The following is a 14,286-nucleotide window of genomic DNA, read 5'->3' on the forward strand; positions in this document are numbered from 1 at the left end:
CACAATATATTCTTTTTGATATTCTTTTCCATCATGTTTTATCATAGGATCTTAAATATAGTTCCCTGTGCTATACAGTTAGGACCTTGTTGTTTATCCATCCTATATACACTAGTTTGCATCTGCTAATCCCAAACTCCCAGTCCTTCCCTCTCCACCCCCTTGCCAACCACAGTCTGTTTTCTATGTCTGTGAGTCTGTTTCTGTTTCGTAGATAGGTTCATTTGTGGCGTATTTTAGATTGCACATGTAAGTGATATCATCTGGTACTTGTCTTTCTGTGTCTGACTTACTTCACTTAGTAGGATAATCTCTAGGTCCATCCATGTTGCTGCAAATGACATTATTTCATGCTTTTTATGGCTGAGTAATATTCTATTGTATATATAGACCACGTCTTCTTTATCCATTCATATGTCAGTGGACATTTCGGTTGTTTCCATGTCTTGGCTGTTGTAAATAGTGGTGCTGTGAACATAGGGATGCATTCATTTTTTGAATTGTAGTTTTGTCTTGGTTTATGCCCAGGAGTGGGATTGCTGGATCATATGGCAACTCTATTTTTAGTTTTTACAGGAACCTCCATACTTTTCTCCATAGCAGTTTCACCAATTTTACATTCTCACCAACAGTGTAGGAGGGTTCCCTTTTCTCCACACCCTCTCCAACAATCCGTGGCAATTTCCTATAGGGTGATATAAAGTTTATTGTTGGAAATATGGTATAACTTAGATTTTAAATCTCTGCCTCAAATCCTTGTGGAAAAAATGCAGTTAGAGAAAGAAAATAGTCAGAGAAATCAACGTATTTCTGATCTCTGTTCATACTTTTTTTCAGGGCCCGAGAGGACGCCCTTACCTCGGCAACCTGTGACTGAACAACCACATAAAGTGGAAGAAGAAAATAAGGAGTATACTCCTGCTAATCCGAAAATTGGCAATTATTATAAACATAGAAAACAATGTAAGCTTTTCACGTTAATAGCAATACATATACAAAAGCTGATTAGACGGGTTTGATTTAGTTTTGATTAGACTGGTTTGACTTGTTTTAACTCTAAAAGTCCTATTATCATTTTATTTCCTATTTAAATTTTAACTTACTTTGTAGACGTTTCAGCGTATGAGATGAAATCCTTGTTTCCTACAACTCTTTCCATGAGGTGTTAATGAAGTTTAATAAGATTCTCTTGGTAATTGTCTATAATTAACATAGGGTTTATCATTAGTAGTATGGTTATTTATTCACATTAGTAACAATTGACCTAATTTTATGGTGAGTTAACCAGACTTTATTTGGAGGTGTGTGTCAGCTTTGTAGTGCCTCTTGAAACAAAGTACCACAGACTGGGGCTCAAAGCGAAAGAAATTTATTCTCTCAGTTGTCACAGAAACCAGAAATGCAAAATCAAAGTTTTGGCCATGCCAGCCTCTCTCCAAAGCCTCTAGGAGACTATCTTCCCTTGCATCTTCCAGCATCTGGTAGCCCCAGGAGTTCCTTGGCTTATAGCAGCAGAACTCCAACCGCTGCATCTGTCTTCACAAGTTCTTTCTGTGTTTCCATATCCAAATTTCCCTCTTCTCAATAAGGACACCGTTTTGGATTAGGAGCCCACCTACTCGCATGTGACTTTGTCTTAACTAATTAAATGTTCAATGACTTAACTTCCAAATTAGGTCACATTCTGAGGTACTGAAGGTTAAGACGTCAACATAGCTTTTTGGGGCAAACAAAATTCAACCCGTAACAAGGTGACTTTGAGATGTTTGGAAGGTCCACTGAACTTCAATTTATTCACCATTCATCGTATTGGCTTTCTTTCCATGTCCTTACAAGGTCCACCATTCTAAAATGTGAAAAATTCCTAAGATACTCTTGTTAAAAATTAAATATAGGGTTTCCCTGGTGGCGCAGTGGTTGAGAGTCCGCCTGGCGATGCAGGGGACGTGGGTCCGTGCCCCGGTCCGGGAAGATAACACGTGCCGCGGAGCGGCTGGGCCAGTAAGCCATGGCCGCTGAGCCTGCGCATCCGCAGCCTGTGCTCCGCAACGGGAGAGGCCACAGCAGTGAGAGGCCCGCGTACCGCAAAAAAATAAAAAGAAAAGAATTACACTTAAGATAGCCCATGAACCAGAATTTGCAGGGCATTTGGATTGAATTTTGGTGTCCGATTAGTTTTTTAGGAGATACTTTGTGGTTATCCAAAAGAACATACGGTATTGTAAATGCTTTGAAAACCAAAAAGGTCTGTTCTCATCTTTCTATCAGGAATATTAATTGTTCTTTAAAATCCAGGAACCAAAAATTTACATTACCCATGAAAACATCGTTCTTAATTTTCAAAGAAAATCTGATAGTGGTTTATTAAAAAATTTAAAAAAGAACTCCTAAGAACTATTGTAGGACCAAAGATAAAGACATCAGACTGAGTCACAAAGCTTTTGGAAATTCATCCCCAGCATTGTGATCTCCATTGGGCAGTGCCATCCTAATGTCCCTGCTACTTACAGGACCTGCTGGGCAAAGAAAGGAAACTCTGAGACACAGTAGATCACTGGGTAAATCATGTCATTTTTCCAGTGATTTTTATATTGTTTATTTTTTTATGTGGGGTTTTTCACCCAGAGATTAGTGGTACGGATCCCACCGATGAAGGTGAGCATTTAAAACTTTCATCAAAATAGCAGACAAGAAACATGATCCATTATCCTATACAATTGGTCCGTAGCCATTTTTTAAAACATTTTATTGAAGTGTAGTTGATTTACAATGTGGTGTTAATTTCTGCTGTACAGCAAAGTGACTCAGTTGTACACATATATATTCTTTTTGGAAAGAATGGAAAATCCTTTTCCATTAAAATTCTTTTCCATTATGGTTTATCATAGGATCTTAAATATAGTTCCCTGTGCTATACAGTAGGACCTTGTTGTTTATCCATCCTATGTACACTAGTTTGCATCTGCTAATCCCAAACTCCCAATCCTTCCCTCTCCACACCCTTGCCAACCACAGTGTGTTCTCTATGTCTGTGAGTCTGTTTCTGTTTCGTAGATAGGTTCATTTGTGGCGTATTTTAGATTGCACATATAAGTGATATCATCTGGTACTTGTCTTTCTCTGTCTGACTTACTTCACTTAGTAGGATAATCTCTAGGTCCATCCATGTTGCTGCAAATGACATTATTTCATGCTTTTTATGGCTGAGTAATATTCTATTGTATATATACACCACGTCTTCTTTATCCATTCATATATCAGTGGACATTTCGGTTGTTTCCATGTCTTGGCTGTTGTAAATAGTGGTGCTGTGAACATAGGGATGCATTCATTTTTTGAATTGTAGTTTTGTCTTGGTTTATGCCCAGGAGTGGGATTGCTGGATCATATGGCAACTCTATTTTTAGTTTTTACAGGAACCTCCATACTTTTCTCCATAGCAGTTTCACCAATTTTACATTCTCACCAACAGTGTAGGAGGGTTCCCTTTTCTCCACACCCTCTCCAACAATCCGTGGCAATTTCCTATAGGATGATATAAAGTTTATTGTTGGAAATATGGTATAACTTAGATTTTAAATCTCTGACTGAAATCCTTTGTGAAAAAATGCAGTTAGTAAAAGAAAATAATCAAAGAAATGAACATATTTCTGATCTCTGGTCATACTTTTTTTCAGGGCCTGAGATGACGCCCTTACCTGAGCAGCCTATGGCTGAACCACCACATGAAGTGGAAGAAGAAAATAAGGAGTATACTCCTGCTCATGAGAACACTGGCAATTTTTATACAGATAAGGAAAAATGTAAGCTTTTCAAGTTAATAGCAATACATATACAACAGCTGATTAGACTGGTTTGATTTAGTTTTGATTAGACTGGTTTGATTTATTTTAAATCTAAAACTCCTATTATCATTTTATTTCCTACTTAAATTTACCTTACTTTGTAGACGTTTTAACGTATGAGATGAAATCCATATTTCCTACATTTTCCATGCAGTGTTATGAAGTTTAATAAGATTCTCTTGGTAATTACTAACATAGGGTTTATCATTAGTAGTATGGTTATTTATTCACATTAGTAACCATTGTCCTTATTTTATGGTGAGTTAAGCAAAATTTATTTGGAGGTGTGTGTCAGCTTTGTAGTGCCTCTTGAAACAAAGTACCACAGACTGGGGCTCAAAGCGAAAGAAATTTATTCTCTCAGTTGTCACAGAAACCAGAAATGCAAAATCAAAGTTTTGGCCATGCCAGCCTCTCTCCAAAGCCTCTAGGAGACTATCTTCCCTTGCATCTTCCAGCATCTGGTAGCCTCAGGAGTTCCTTGGCTTATAGCAGCAGAACTCCAACCGCTGCATCTGTCTTCACAAGTTTTTTCTGTGTTTCCATATCCAAATTTCCCTCATCTCAATAAGGACACCGTTTTGGATTAGGAGCCCACCTACTCGCACGTGACTTTGTCTTAACTAATTAAATGTTCAATGACTTAACTTCCAAATTAGGTCACATTCTGAGGTACTGAAGGTTAAGACGTCAACATAGCTTTTTGGGGCAAACGAAATTCAACCCGTAACAAGATGACTTTGAGATGTTTGGAAGGTCCACTGAACTTCAATTTATTCACCATTCATCGTATTGGCTTTCTTTCCATGTCCTTACAAGGTCCACCATTCTAAAATGTGAAAAATTCATAAGATACTCTTGTTAAAAATTAAATATAGGGTTTCCCTGGTGGCGCAGTGGTTGAGAGTCCGCCTGGCGATGCAGGGGACGTGGGTCCGTGCCCCGGTCCGGGAAGATAACACGTGCCGCGGAGCGGCTGGGCCAGTAAGCCATGGCCGCTGAGCCTGCGCATCCGCAGCCTGTGCTCCGCAACGGGAGAGGCCACAGCAGTGAGAGGCCCGCGTACCGCAAAAAAATAAAAAGAAAAGAATTACACTTAAGATAGCCCATGAACCAGAATTTGCAGGGCATTTGGATTGAATTTTGGTGTCCGATTAGTTTTTTAGGAGATACTTTGTGGTTATCCAAAAGAACATACGGTATTGTAAATGCTTTGAAAACCAAAAAGGTCTGTTCTCATCTTTCTATCAGGAATATTAATTGTTCTTTAAAATCCAGGAACCAAAAATTTACATTACCCATGAAAACATCGTTCTTAATTTTCAAAGAAAATCTGATAGTGGTTTATTAAAAAATTTAAAAAAGAACTCCTAAGAACTATTGTAGGACCAAAGATAAAGACATCAGACTGAGTCACAAAGCTTTTGGAAATTCATCCCCAGCATTGTGATCTCCATTGGGCAGTGCCATCCTAATGTCCCTGCTACTTACAGGACCTGCTGGGCAAAGAAAGGAAACTCTGAGACACAGTAGATCACTGGGTAAATCATGTCATTTTTCCAGTGATTTTTATATTGTTTATTTTTTTATGTGGGGTTTTTCACCCAGAGATTAGTGGTACGGATCCCACCGATGAAGGTGAGCATTTAAAACTTTCATCAAAATAGCAGACAAGAAACATGATCCATTATCCTATACAATTGGTCCGTAGCCATTTTTTAAAACATTTTATTGAAGTGTAGTTGATTTACAATGTGGTGTTAATTTCTGCTGTACAGCAAAGTGACTCAGTTGTACACATATATATTCTTTTTGGAAAGAATGGAAAATCCTTTTCCATTAAAATTCTTTTCCATTATGGTTTATCATAGGATCTTAAATATAGTTCCCTGTGCTATACAGTAGGACCTTGTTGTTTATCCATCCTATGTACACTAGTTTGCATCTGCTAATCCCAAACTCCCAATCCTTCCCTCTCCACACCCTTGCCAACCACAGTGTGTTCTCTATGTCTGTGAGTCTGTTTCTGTTTCGTAGATAGGTTCATTTGTGGCGTATTTTAGATTGCACATATAAGTGATATCATCTGGTACTTGTCTTTCTCTGTCTGACTTACTTCACTTAGTAGGATAATCTCTAGGTCCATCCATGTTGCTGCAAATGACATTATTTCATGCTTTTTATGGCTGAGTAATATTCTATTGTATATATACACCACGTCTTCTTTATCCATTCATATATCAGTGGACATTTCGGTTGTTTCCATGTCTTGGCTGTTGTAAATAGTGGTGCTGTGAACATAGGGATGCATTCATTTTTTGAATTGTAGTTTTGTCTTGGTTTATGCCCAGGAGTGGGATTGCTGGATCATATGGCAACTCTATTTTTAGTTTTTACAGGAACCTCCATACTTTTCTCCATAGCAGTTTCACCAATTTTACATTCTCACCAACAGTGTAGGAGGGTTCCCTTTTCTCCACACCCTCTCCAACAATCCGTGGCAATTTCCTATAGGATGATATAAAGTTTATTGTTGGAAATATGGTATAACTTAGATTTTAAATCTCTGACTGAAATCCTTTGTGAAAAAATGCAGTTAGTAAAAGAAAATAATCAAAGAAATGAACATATTTCTGATCTCTGGTCATACTTTTTTTCAGGGCCTGAGATGACGCCCTTACCTGAGCAGCCTATGGCTGAACCACCACATGAAGTGGAAGAAGAAAATAAGGAGTATACTCCTGCTCATGAGAACACTGGCAATTTTTATACAGATAAGGAAAAATGTAAGCTTTTCAAGTTAATAGCAATACATATACAACAGCTGATTAGACTGGTTTGATTTAGTTTTGATTAGACTGGTTTGATTTATTTTAAATCTAAAACTCCTATTATCATTTTATTTCCTACTTAAATTTACCTTACTTTGTAGACGTTTTAACGTATGAGATGAAATCCATATTTCCTACATTTTCCATGCAGTGTTATGAAGTTTAATAAGATTCTCTTGGTAATTACTAACATAGGGTTTATCATTAGTAGTATGGTTATTTATTCACATTAGTGACCATTGTCCTTATTTTATGGTGAGTTAAGCAAAATTTATTTGGAGGTGTGTGTCAGCTTTGTAGTGCCTCTTGAAACAAAGTACCACAGACTGGGGCTCAAAGCGAAAGAAATTTATTCTCTCAGTTGTCACAGAAACCAGAAATGCAAAATCAAAGTTTTGGCCATGCCAGCCTCTCTCCAAAGCCTCTAGGAGACTATCTTCCCTTGCATCTTCCAGCATCTGGTAGCCTCAGGAGTTCCTTGGCTTATAGCAGCAGAACTCCAACCGCTGCATCTGTCTTCACAAGTTTTTTCTGTGTTTCCATATCCAAATTTCCCTCATCTCAATAAGGACACCGTTTTGGATTAGGAGCCCACCTACTCGCACGTGACTTTGTCTTAACTAATTAAATGTTCAATGACTTAACTTCCAAATTAGGTCACATTCTGAGGTACTGAAGGTTAAGACGTCAACATAGCTTTTTGGGGCAAACGAAATTCAACCCGTAACAAGATGACTTTGAGATGTTTGGAAGGTCCACTGAACTTCAATTTATTCACCATTCATCGTATTGGCTTTCTTTCCATGTCCTTACAAGGTCCACCATTCTAAAATGTGAAAAATTCATAAGATACTCTTGTTAAAAATTAAATATAGGGTTTCCCTGGTGGCGCAGTGGTTGAGAGTCCGCCTGGCGATGCAGGGGACGTGGGTCCGTGCCCCGGTCCGGGAAGATAACACGTGCCGCGGAGCGGCTGGGCCAGTAAGCCATGGCCGCTGAGCCTGCGCATCCGCAGCCTGTGCTCCGCAACGGGAGACGCCACAGCAGTGAGAGGCCCGCGTACCGCAAAAAAATAAAAAGAAAAGAATTACACTTAAGATAGCCCATGAACCAGAATTTGCAGGGCATTTGGATTGAATTTTGGTGTCCGATTAGTTTTTTAGGAGATACTTTGTGGTTATCCAAAAGAACATACGGTATTGTAAATGCTTTGAAAACCAAAAAGGTCTGTTCTCATCTTTCTATCAGGAATATTAATTGTTCTTTAAAATCCAGGAACCAAAAATTTACATTACCCATGAAAACATCGTTCTTAATTTTCAAAGAAAATCTGATAGTGGTTTATTAAAAAATTTAAAAAAGAACTCCTAAGAACTATTGTAGGACCAAAGATAAAGACATCAGACTGAGTCACAAAGCTTTTGGAAATTCATCCCCAGCATTGTGATCTCCATTGGGCAGTGCCATCCTAATGTCCCTGCTACTTACAGGACCTGCTGGGCAAAGAAAGGAAACTCTGAGACACAGTAGATCACTGGGTAAATCATGTCATTTTTCCAGTGATTTTTATATTGTTTATTTTTTTATGTGGGGTTTTTCACCCAGAGATTAGTGGTACGGATCCCACCGATGAAGGTGAGCATTTAAAACTTTCATCAAAATAGCAGACAAGAAACATGATCCATTATCCTATACAATTGGTCCGTAGCCATTTTTTAAAACATTTTATTGAAGTGTAGTTGATTTACAATGTGGTGTTAATTTCTGCTGTACAGCAAAGTGACTCAGTTGTACACATATATATTCTTTTTGGAAAGAATGGAAAATCCTTTTCCATTAAAATTCTTTTCCATTATGGTTTATCATAGGATCTTAAATATAGTTCCCTGTGCTATACAGTAGGACCTTGTTGTTTATCCATCCTATGTACACTAGTTTGCATCTGCTAATCCCAAACTCCCAATCCTTCCCTCTCCACACCCTTGCCAACCACAGTGTGTTCTCTATGTCTGTGAGTCTGTTTCTGTTTCGTAGATAGGTTCATTTGTGGCGTATTTTAGATTGCACATATAAGTGATATCATCTGGTACTTGTCTTTCTCTGTCTGACTTACTTCACTTAGTAGGATAATCTCTAGGTCCATCCATGTTGCTGCAAATGACATTATTTCATGCTTTTTATGGCTGAGTAATATTCTATTGTATATATACACCACGTCTTCTTTATCCATTCATATATCAGTGGACATTTCGGTTGTTTCCATGTCTTGGCTGTTGTAAATAGTGGTGCTGTGAACATAGGGATGCATTCATTTTTTGAATTGTAGTTTTGTCTTGGTTTATGCCCAGGAGTGGGATTGCTGGATCATATGGCAACTCTATTTTTAGTTTTTACAGGAACCTCCATACTTTTCTCCATAGCAGTTTCACCAATTTTACATTCTCACCAACAGTGTAGGAGGGTTCCCTTTTCTCCACACCCTCTCCAACAATCCGTGGCAATTTCCTATAGGATGATATAAAGTTTATTGTTGGAAATATGGTATAACTTAGATTTTAAATCTCTGCCTCAAATCCTTGTGAAAAAAATGCAGTTAGAGAAAGAAAATAGTCAGAGAAATCAACGTATTTCTGATCTCTGTTCATACTTTTTTTCAGGGCCCGAGAGGACGCCCTTACCTCGGCAACCTGTGACTGAACAACCACATAAAGTGGAAGAAGAAAATAAGGAGTATACTCCTGCTAATCCGAAAATTGGCAATTATTATAAACATAGAAAACAATGTAAGCTTTTCACGTTAATAGCAATACATATACAAAAGCTGATTAGACGGGTTTGATTTAGTTTTGATTAGACTGGTTTGACTTGTTTTAACTCTAAAACTCCTATTACCATTTTATTTCCTATTTAAATTTTAACTTACTTTGTAGACGTTTCAGCGTATGAGATGAAATCCTTGTTTCCTACAACTCTTTCCATGAGGTGTTATGAAGTTTAATAAGATTCTCTTGGTAATTGTCTATAATTAACATAGGGTTTATCATTAGTAGTATGGTTATTTATTCACATTAGTAACAATTGACCTAATTTTATGGTGAGTTAACCAGACTTTATTTGGAGGTGTGTGTCAGCTTTGTAGGGCTTCTTGAAACAAAGTACCACAAACTGGGGCTCAAAGCGAAAGAAATTTATTCTCTCAGTTGTCACAGAAACGAGAAATGCAAAATCAAAGTTTTGGCCATGCCAGCCTCTCTCCAAAGCCTCTAGGAGACTATCTTCCCTTGCATCTTCCAGCATCTGGTAGCCTCAGGAGTTCCTTGGCTTATAGCAGCAGAACTCCAACCGCTGCATCTGTCTTCACAAGTTCTTTCTGTGTTTCCATGTCCAAATTTCCCTCTTCTCAATAAGGACACCGTTTTGGATTAGGAGCCCACCTACTCGCACGTGACTTTGTCTTAACTAATTAAATGTTCAATGACTTAACTTCCAAATTAGGTCACATTCTGAGGTACTGAAGGTTAAGACGTCAACATAGCTTTTTGGGGCAAACAAAATTCAACCCATAACAAGATGACTTTGAGATGTTTGGAAGGTGCACTGAACTTCAGTTTATTCACCATTCATCGTATTGGCTTTCTTTCCATGTCCTTACAAGGTCCACCATTCTAAAATGTGAAAAATTCCTAAGATACTCTTGTTAAAAATTAAATATAGGGTTTCCCTGGTGGCACAGTGGTTGAGAGTCCGCCTGCCAATGCAGGGGATGCGGGTTCGTGCCCCTGCCAGGAAGATCACCCGTGCCGCGGAGCGGCTGGGCCCGTGAGCCATGGCCGCTGAGCCTGCGCGTCTGGAGCCTGTGCTCCGCAACGGGAGAGGCCCTAGCAGTGAGAGGCTCTCGTAGTGCAAAAATAAATAAATAAATAAAATAAAGAATTACAGTTAAGATAGCCCATGAACCAGAATTCGCAGGATATTTGGGCTGAATTTTGGTGTCTGATTAGTTTTTCAGAAGATACCTTGTGGTTATCCAAAAGAACATATGGTATTGTAAATGCTTTGAAAACCAAAATGGTCTGTTCTCATCTTTCTATCAGCAATATTAATTGTTGTTTAAAATCCAAAAACCAAAACTTTACCTTACCTCAGGAAAACATAACTCTTAGTTTTCAAAGAAAATGTGTTAGTGGTTTATTAAAAAAAACCAAAAACAACGTAAAAACTATTGTAGCACCAAAGGTAAAGACATCAGATTGAATCACACACAAAGCTTTTGGAAGTTCATCCCCAGCATTGTGATCTCCATTCGGCAGTGACATCATAATGCCCCTGCTAGTTATAGGACCTGCTGGGCACGAAACTCTGAGACCCAGTAAATCACTGGGTAAATCACGTCATTTTCGCAATGAGTTTTATATTGTTTATTGTTTTATGTGGGTTTTTTCACCCAGCGATTAGTGGTACAGATCCCACCGATGAAGGTGAGCATTAAAAACTTTCATCAAAATAGCAGATAAGAGGTGCGCGGAGGTGGGTCGGTGTGTTGTGGACTCGTGGTGCTGGCTGCCGCTGTTGAGGCGGCCGGGAACGGGCGTTGGGGAGCGGGCGGAGCTCGCCCTGCCTCTGCCTACCCGGCTCCGCAGTCGGCGCGGCCGCGCCCGCCGCCTTAAACTGCCCTGAGCGCCTGCGCAGGCCGAGGGAGAAGTCGGGGCCTGCACCTGGAGGGAGCCTGCCGCGCTGGCCCTGAGGAGGGGGCGTGGCCATGGCGACAGCCTCTCCCGCTGCTGACGGGGGGCGGGGGTGGCCCTGGGAAGGAGGGCTGGTCTCCTGGCCCCCTGCTCCTCCCCTTACACTCCCCTGGACTTGGATGGGCCCGAGTTGGGGGCAACACCCCGGGCTGGGTGCTGCGGCGAGGCCCCCCCAGATTGGGCCCTGGTAATGCATGCGGGGTGAGGGTCGCGGCGCGCAGTTTGTGCAGCCTGGGGTGCTGGCCCATGTGCTCACCCTGGATGCATGGTCTACTGAGGAACGTTTAGGCGGAGAAGGAGAGGGGCAGGGCTTTGAAAGACAGGCTGGGTGAGGTGACTAAGCATGCTGACTTCCTACCTGGGATTACTTAGGAGGAGGAAGAGAGCTTTGACCAAAGAGGATAGAAGACTAGCAAGGAGATGGTAGAGAGAACATTCCCTTTACCCTCTCCCCAACACACACACACAGACACACAAGCTTAGCAGTTTACTTCTCTTTGTAAATCTGTAGCGGTGGTCGTAGTTATGGTGGAAGGATTGAATAAGGGGCCTAACTTGGCTAGCGTTCTGTCTGCTTTTCCTGCAAATGCTCCAGCAACAGGTGTTTTCTTAAAAAGGCATGAACTTGGATTGGGGCTTGATTGCGAGTTCTTGCAAAATATAACTGCTCCTTGTTGACTTGGAAGATGCTGAACGTGGCTTCTCATTGGGGGCTTGGATTCTGTCCTTAGGGCTGGATTGTGTAAACTGATAGTACCCATCATTCCCTCTGCTATAGGTCTCTGGCCACTTCTCTGGTATTAGTTCTTGTCAGACATTTTATCAGTCTCCCAGGCGAAGGGCAAAAACCCAGGAATCCCACTGGCTAAAGACCGTACACTATTGAACAATAGTAGGTTGTGATTGGCTGAATGGTTTTTGATTGTAGAGTTTCTACCAGAAATTGGCTTCATCCAATTCTGCTTTCTTCTGACTTTATCATACACAGCATGCCTTGTTTTGGTGGGTTCATGCCTGGAGCTTAAGTATATTATACCTGAATCCCCTAGCATTTGAAAGGCAATTTATAAACAGGGACTTGGAGTGTGACTCCACTAATGTGTGTGTCTGTGGTCTTGGTTAGAAAGCCAATTGGCTGCCTTTCGTGGCGGGAGTTGGGGGAGGTAGCTGCCGGGAGTGATTGATAAAGTTTCCTTTATGGATTCTGTGGTGCTTCACTGGAGCTCAGAGCACTTTGGCAACTTAAGCACTCCAAATTAAAAGCTCATGAACAATTCCTGCCCAAATATCCTGTAAATAATCGGCTAGCTAGGTCACAGAGCTTGGCTGAGAGCTCTCCTTGCAACTTGAAATTTCCAAATAAAAGTGTTTTTATTCCCTTTAAAAAAATACAGCATATAAGAAACATGATCCACTATCCTAGAAAATTGGTCCGTAGTAATTTTTTAAAACATTTTATTGAATTATAGTTGATTTACAATGCGGTGTTAATTTCTGCTGTACAGCAAAGTGACTCAGTTGTACACAATATATTCTTTTTGATATTCTTTTCCATCATGTTTTATCATAGGATCTTAAATATAGTTCCCTGTGCTATACAGTTAGGACCTTGTTGTTTATCCATCCTATATACACTAGTTTGCATCTGCTAATCCCAAACTCCCAGTCCTTCCCTCTCCACCCCCTTGCCAACCACAGTCTGTTTTCTATGTCTGTGAGTCTGTTTCTGTTTCGTAGATAGGTTCATTTGTGGCGTATTTTAGATTGCACATGTAAGTGATATCATCTGGTACTTGTCTTTCTGTGTCTGACTTACTTCACTTAGTAGGATAATCTCTAGGTCCATCCATGTTGCTGCAAATGACATTATTTCATGCTTTTTATGGCTGAGTAATATTCTATTGTATATATAGACCACGTCTTCTTTATCCATTCATATGTCAGTGGACATTTCGGTTGTTTCCATGTCTTGGCTGTTGTAAATAGTGGTGCTGTGAACATAGGGATGCATTCATTTTTTGAATTGTAGTTTTGTCTTGGTTTATGCCCAGGAGTGGGATTGCTGGATCATATGGCAACTCTATTTTTAGTTTTTACAGGAACCTCCATACTTTTCTCCATAGCAGTTTCACCAATTTTACATTCTCACCAACAGTGTAGGAGGGTTCCCTTTTCTCCACACCCTCTCCAACAATCCGTGGCAATTTCCTATAGGGTGATATAAAGTTTATTGTTGGAAATATGGTATAACTTAGATTTTAAATCTCTGCCTCAAATCCTTGTGGAAAAAATGCAGTTAGAGAAAGAAAATAGTCAGAGAAATCAACGTATTTCTGATCTCTGTTCATACTTTTTTTCAGGGCCCGAGAGGACGCCCTTACCTCGGCAACCTGTGACTGAACAACCACATAAAGTGGAAGAAGAAAATAAGGAGTATACTCCTGCTAATCCGAAAATTGGCAATTATTATAAACATAGAAAACAATGTAAGCTTTTCACGTTAATAGCAATACATATACAAAAGCTGATTAGACGGGTTTGATTTAGTTTTGATTAGACTGGTTTGACTTGTTTTAACTCTAAAAGTCCTATTATCATTTTATTTCCTATTTAAATTTTAACTTACTTTGTAGACGTTTCAGCGTATGAGATGAAATCCTTGTTTCCTACAACTCTTTCCATGAGGTGTTAATGAAGTTTAATAAGATTCTCTTGGTAATTGTCTATAATTAACATAGGGTTTATCATTAGTAGTATGGTTATTTATTCACATTAGTAACAATTGACCTAATTTTATGGTGAGTTAACCAGACTTTATTTGGAGGTGTGTGTCAGCTTTGTAGTGCCTCTTGAAACAAAGTACCA

At 39.7% G+C, this 14,286-nt stretch overlaps 1 protein-coding gene across 1 annotated transcript in view; it reads left to right on the forward strand.

Moving 5' to 3' along the window:
- The window catches only part of LOC308619281 (uncharacterized protein), a gene marked incomplete at both ends in the record, with an annotated part of 66,290 nt that extends 52,327 nt beyond the window's left edge, over positions 1–13,963 (forward strand). Inside the window, 3 exons of the mRNA XM_081237905.1 lie at positions 838–963; positions 9,334–9,459; positions 13,782–13,963. Coding sequence (XP_081094031.1) covers positions 838–963; positions 9,334–9,459; positions 13,782–13,963 — 434 coding nt within the window. The remainder of the gene's footprint in view (positions 1–837; positions 964–9,333; positions 9,460–13,781) is intronic.
- Positions 13,964–14,286: the final 323 nt, after the last annotated feature.

The sequence above is a fragment of the Mesoplodon bidens genome (assembly GCF_964165515.1).
Source record: "Mesoplodon bidens genome assembly, chromosome: 6".
Lineage (NCBI taxonomy): Eukaryota > Metazoa > Chordata > Mammalia > Artiodactyla > Ziphiidae > Mesoplodon > Mesoplodon bidens.